The 6,197-nt window shown below is 30.7% G+C and overlaps 1 protein-coding gene across 1 annotated transcript; it reads right to left on the bottom strand.

The window, feature by feature from the left end:
- Nucleotides 1-1,397: 1,397 nt before the first annotated feature.
- Nucleotides 1,398-5,356, bottom strand: LOC108469709 (uncharacterized). The gene is made up of 5 exons (XM_017770711.2): nt 4,973-5,356; nt 3,953-4,066; nt 3,793-3,825; nt 2,490-2,523; nt 1,398-1,761 (listed from the first exon to the last, which is right to left on the bottom strand). The coding sequence occupies exons 1-5, from the start codon at nt 5,093-5,095 to the stop codon at nt 1,742-1,744; spliced, it is 324 nt and encodes a 107-aa protein (XP_017626200.1). The 5' UTR covers nt 5,096-5,356; the 3' UTR covers nt 1,398-1,741.
- Nucleotides 5,357-6,197: the final 841 nt, after the last annotated feature.

Below are 6,197 nucleotides of genomic sequence, written 5' to 3'. Positions count from 1 at the left end.
GTCTTTGTCATATAAAGGAGGCCATAGTTTCTGTAATTCTTTAGTTCATTAACAAGACAATACTTCAAGGTCCACTCGAAAGGAATGGATGTGGCAGTGTTTGAACAAATTTCAGTTGAGAGGCAGATACATGTGAAAATTTTTTTGTCAGAGGAATAAGTTTATCACTTGACAATTTGGGAAACTTTGTGTTTGGTGTCTTTCCAGAGGATTTTTCTAAAGATCCCTTGCCCTTCTTTGTAGAAATTTTATGAGTGATAGAAGATGCAGAACTTTTCATACCTACAAGATTAAAGAAACGCAATGATTACAGGCAAAGACTAAAGTTAGTAAAGGTAGTTTTAAGTTAGTACCTTGGGTCTCAGGGTTGAGTGAGTTTTAGAAGAATTGGATACAACTTTTCTCTCATTGGAAATAATGCCTTTCATTTTAGGCTTCGGGCTAAAACCTTAGGGCAATCCCTCTAGCTTCTCTCACTCTACAACCACAGCAACTCTCTTTATCTTACCTTCCCTCATTAGAGCATTACAAAATTTAACGACATCAACGCCCGTTGAACTCTCAACACCCTCATCTTCTCAGTTACAATTAACAAGAGTTGCAAAGGTCCTGACTCTAGTGTAGCATAAGTACTGCTTTAGGCATTTCGTTCTTATCATAAACATAGTATCTAGTAGTTAGTATAACAATTTGAGAAACTAAAATACACTAAAAAATAGGGATAACAGGCATTCATTTTTTGGGGTGACAACCCCGCAGTAACAAGCAGATTGATGGGAAGTACCCCTTGCCCTTAGTCTAACCCAAGTAGTATTTCTGAATGTTTAAGGGTTCAATTTCACAAGAGTGGGATTGGTTTAAGAAATAAGTCACTTGACGTCCTTCTTTTCTAGACATAGGTAGTTTTACATTGCATTTTTGGTTTTTAAAATCCTAGTGGGCACTGAAGCCCTATCATGCATATGCTGCCTTCCACTACAGGAAAATAGACTTTTAGCGGCGTTTTTAAGTGCCACTAATACTTTTAGCGGCGCTTTTCTAAGCGCCGCAAAACACGTCGCTATATGCAACGCCGCAAAAATTAGTAGCGTTTTTTCGAAAAAAACGCCGCTAACCATAACCTTTAGCGGCGCTTTTTTAGCAAACGCCGCTAAAGACCATGACCTTTAGCGGCGCTTTTTTAGCAAACGCCGCTAAAGACCATGACCTTTAGCGGCACTTTTCTCACAAACGCCGCTAAAAATAATGATCTTACAAAAAATTATTTTATTTTAATTAAATAATATTTATTTCTATGTTAAATATTATATTATGTTTAATTTTTGAAATTTGAACTTTAAACTATATACATTTAAGGATAAATAAAAATATTAATTAAATTAAATTTTCCATTAAAATTTAAACTTCAAAACTAAATATAAAAATTAATGAATTTAAATTTAATACATAAAAATTGATTCAATATGTAATTTAATACATAAAAAACACACACACACAGAGACACACAAAGTATTAGAATTTCTAAAACATAATTCATGCTGATGAGAAAATAATGCCAAATCATCATCACATCTCATTAATCAAAGGAAAAAGATCATAAAATAAGAAGAAACAATATACAACAGAGGGCTGGTTCAAGCTTTAGATGAAGCCAAAGTATTGCAATGCCTGCATATATAACTTAGTGAGGTACTTTGATCTTGATCTTGGTTAAGACTTGTTCCAGCAATAAAGAAAATTGTTAAACGGAATCTCGGTCACCTGATTGAGCAAAAACAAGGAAATTAGCTATACCATTTACTGTAACAAAAGTGAAATCAGTAAAAAGTAAACCCATAATAAAAAAACTGATGCTAGGCTAATCGTAAATGCTAATGTCGCTGTAAATAAGTGACAGACATAAGTCCAGTTTCATGTTGATGGACTTGTAAAGGCCTCAAAAAGAAAATAAGTAGCATATATGAAAAAGACAAAAAAAGGGTCAAATGAAGGTTAAAGCAGATGTCATGACAAACCTCACGTGTTTAATGTCTATCTCCTTTCTCGATTTCATGCGACTCATAACATATTTCACTTTTTTTATTAAGCTCACAAATATTACAGGTTTTTAGTTATCATAATCTTAATTTCTATGTCCAATAGCATTGATAAAGTAATTATTTTTCATTCAAACAAATTTGGTATTATCTTTAGTCACTTTGAAATGTCTAATCGATGAAGATGAGCAAAAAATGCCATAGCTGCTGAAAAACAAGCTTATGCCAAAGTTTGAACTCTATACCTCTAGCATATAGGGGATCTTGAACCCAAAGTATTGAAAATGTCGATCAAAAGGAAGAGGAGATAAATTTGACGATGAAACTCTAATGAAAAGACGTTAAACTTTTGGAAGAAAAAAGCAAAAGATGTTTAAGGGACTCATGTCAAAATCAAACTGGTAATGGATAAACTCGGGACTCATCAAGATAAAAAAATAAAAAAGAACCTACCTCGTGCTATTGCATCCTCTTTCCTTCTCAACTCCTGCAAAATATAAAGTTAACATTCAGTTACTACAAGGACAAATTAATCTAAGAGCAAAATGAATAGCAAAATCGCCTTACATATGTTTCTTGCTTTTAGATCATATATATTTTAATCATATATAAGATAAAAACATCAAAAGAAGTCTATGATTTTAATCATTTTGTGACCAAAGAATGGATGTTGGGTAGAAAATATATAAGAAAATGCATTGAGAATCGGACAAATGTACTTCAAAGTTAACATCTAAAATTAACATAACATAAAAAAAATTAACTTTTATGAATGATATAACAACATAAAAAATATCTTCTATCATATAAAAAACCTCAATTATTGATGGTTTTTTTACTTATTAGTTTTAATTAATCATGAGGTCTCAAAACATGAAAAAGTGATTAATCAAAAGTAGACCATGGGAACACACATCTGAGGAAAAATATTGGACAGGAAAAAAAGGAGAATTGCAATGAAAATCATCTCAAACCCTTTTATTTTTCTCTTTCCTGGAAGTAAAGTGCTTAAAATTACAAAGACAAACTGCATAAAAATTCCATTACAACATGATTCCAGGAACATCTTGTATCAGAAATCATTCAGTTGCTCTTTATAAAATGTTAAATTCAGTATGAAATACAAGTTAATTAGGTTGAAGAAATGACCACACCAAGTCAATACAGTACCAAAATAAAAAGATGTAATTAAGGTAGTTGCTTATCTTAAACTTTAAGTCACGTTAGTGCAAATGCTAGATAAGACTTTTTATATCATCTTCCATTTCCGAACATAAATATAAAGCAAGTAAATCCCAAAACTCCAGTTGTTTGAGAACCCCATATGGAACCTATAAAGTAACCCACTTTGGTTCAGTTGTTATCGAAACCCCTTTTGTCCCTCCAGACATCTAAAAGTGAGTAAAGCTTGTTTACTATCTTTTGAACCAATTAAAGAGGCGCATGTGTGACCAATATAAATAATCTGAAAAGTGGACCGGATTAATCTAAAATTTAGACCAATAAATGAATCCTACAAAAGTGGACATTATTGATTTGAACTTTCTTTAGACAGCACTGTCCTGCAGCATTAACAATGGACTGGCTATTCTATTGCTCTCACTAATCAGAAGAATTTACTACAATTCTTAAAATACATACTTACATATACAATTCTCACTATGTTATCCATCAGATTTGGACCAAAATTAAGTCAACTTACATTACACAAGAAGGGAATATTATTAAATATCTCTTACAAGCATTGAATTAATACCTGCAATTTGGGACGGAGGGCTTGAATTAATACCTAAAATAGACATGAGAAAAAAGAGTAAATCACCTCAACTGAAGAACTCCAGAAAAATAATTTTAATCCAGTACATAGCTATGATCTTTAATCAATCAAAATTCCATAGTGAAGATAAGAACAAGACCTTCTGTTGAGATGACGGCATGGATTTTCCAGATTCCTGTGCAACAGTTCCGTCTACTAGTTCTTGATCTTTGGCGACCTCCATGCCTGACATCAGTTCCTTGCAACCGCCCAACTGACAGTAGCCCAGATATGAAACAAGTAATTTGCATTAAACTTTAGTAATGCCAAATTTTAGCAGATCATAAGCACCAGAAAAGGAATTTCATTTATTACCATCAAGCAAATAAGATCAGCAATGTAGAATAAAAATATAAAATCAAAGGAGAAAAAAAATCAGCCAAAAGGCCATGATGCAAGTTCTACAGAATGCCCATATTTACTCAATACTGATCATTAGCATAATCAAAACAGCAGCAGGCATTAGTGAACTCGTTAGTGGAACTCACAACACATTCATAAGCAAAGAATGCCACAACAAAATCAAATTCAAGGGGGGGAATAGCAATTTTTGAGCATATTACCAACTTTCCAGCCTTAAAAATATTTCTTGATGCATATGTGTTTTACATCAAAACCAATTATATATTTGCAGCAACAATGAAAACCCCACAAGTCATTTACATTACAATTTATAACATGCCCAAAATATAGAATAAGCATAAATTGAAATCCCCATATATACTCAGTTTCAAAAAAAAAATCCCATAACCACTAAATTAATTTCTCAAAAAAGAGAAAAGATCCATACTTTAGCTAAAAAAAAAAATTGAAATTAAAAACCTAAGCAGATCCATACCTAACTGCAGTGGCAGTCAAACCGAAATTTATTTTTCCAACTAATTAAAAAAAGCCTACGAGAACAAAACCTTAGGTGCTAGTAATTCTTTAACAAATTAATAAGCAAATCAATCGATCATAAATTAAAAGATGAGGAAAAGGAAAAGGGGAAATGGGAAAGATCGGGTACCTGAATCTGAACAGATCAATATTCCATTATGACCCAAGTTGTAATAATAAGAGAAGAAAGAAAAAGACCAGACATGAAAAAGCAAATTCAATTTTCAAGTGAGAAACTCACCCTCAAACTGAAACTGAAAGGGTGTTCTTTTTTCTTAAACGAGGAAGACCTTGCAACAGAAGGAGTTGAATACCTTTCTACTACTTTCGTTTCCCTTGTAGGCCTATCACTTCTAGGTGTCATTGGCTCTTTCTTCTCAGCCGAATCTCGACCAGATTTCCTATAACTCCCCTTTCTACTACTACCTTTGAAGAAATGAAAAGGAAAAAGAAGTGTGAATGGTGTAGGTGTATTGACTTGGTGTTGCTGGAAATGGGAAATTTGGGGGCAAATTTTGAGAGTTATTTGGGGGATTTAGGGCGGGACGGAGATGAGAAGAAGAGGGAGTAATGAGCGGGTAACAAAAAATTGGGGATTTTGATTTTCCTTTTTGTGGCGTTTTCACTAAAAATGCCATTATAATTTTATTTTTTAAACTTAATTTTTTGTGGCATTTTACCTAAAAACGTCACTATTGTTTAATTTTAAATTTTTATATTTCTAACATATTTTTTTATTTTTCTTTCAAAATTTTTGTCTTTGAGATTATCATTTTTAGATTTTTTTAAATTTTGAATATTAAACTTTTAACTGAAATATGGACTAAAATATTAAATATTAAATATTTAAGTTTTTATTTTTATTTTTATTTTTTATTTTAAAATTTTAATTTTTTTAAGATTTTATAATTTTAAATTAACATATAAAATACAAAAGAAACTTTAAGAGAAATAAAATGAAATCGATGAATTAAAAAATGCAAAATGACATAGCAATACAAGCATTATTCTTTTAAGTATGGTCCGCATTAGTTGTTTAGATTTTTATATAATGGCATACTGGTTATTACATCAAATTTTATTAATTTTGTTACATAAAAATTCTATGAGTGTGCCATATTCTAGTGTGATTATTTTACTTTACGAATTCAAAACATCCATTGTTTGAATCGAGTTTTAAATAAAATTAATTGTAATTTTATAATTTATATCAATTTGAGTGCAATAATTGTTTGTCTATATAAATTAAATATTAAAATTTTTTTAGTTGAATCATATAAATGGAAAGAAAAATTTATAATTATAGTTATTTTTTATTAAGTTGGTGTTATGGGTTAATCAAGTATATTAATTCGGTTGTGAAATTATTAATTTACCCTTTCACATATAAATTAAGTTATAAGAATGTATTTTTATATTTATATATATATATATATATATAAAATAAAAATTCAAACACAATTAAC

Source organism: Gossypium arboreum, chromosome 5 (assembly GCF_025698485.1).
Source record: "Gossypium arboreum isolate Shixiya-1 chromosome 5, ASM2569848v2, whole genome shotgun sequence".
Lineage (NCBI taxonomy): Eukaryota > Viridiplantae > Streptophyta > Magnoliopsida > Malvales > Malvaceae > Gossypium > Gossypium arboreum.
This window is presented reverse-complemented; position numbering and strand designations above follow the sequence as displayed.

Excerpts from the sequence above, each read along its gene's own strand:
- LOC108469709 (XM_017770711.2), bottom strand. The coding sequence starts at position 5,095 with ATGACACCTAGAAGTGATAGGCCTACAAGGGAAACGAAAGTAGTAGAA. Across the intron at positions 2,524-3,792 it reads CCCTCCGTCCCAAATTGCAG|GAGTTGAGAAGGAAAGAGGA; the intron begins GTATTAATTCAA and ends TATATTTTGCAG. Across the intron at positions 1,762-2,489 it reads AGAGGATGCAATAGCACGAG|GTGACCGAGATTCCGTTTAA; the intron begins GTAGGTTCTTTT and ends TTGCTCAATCAG.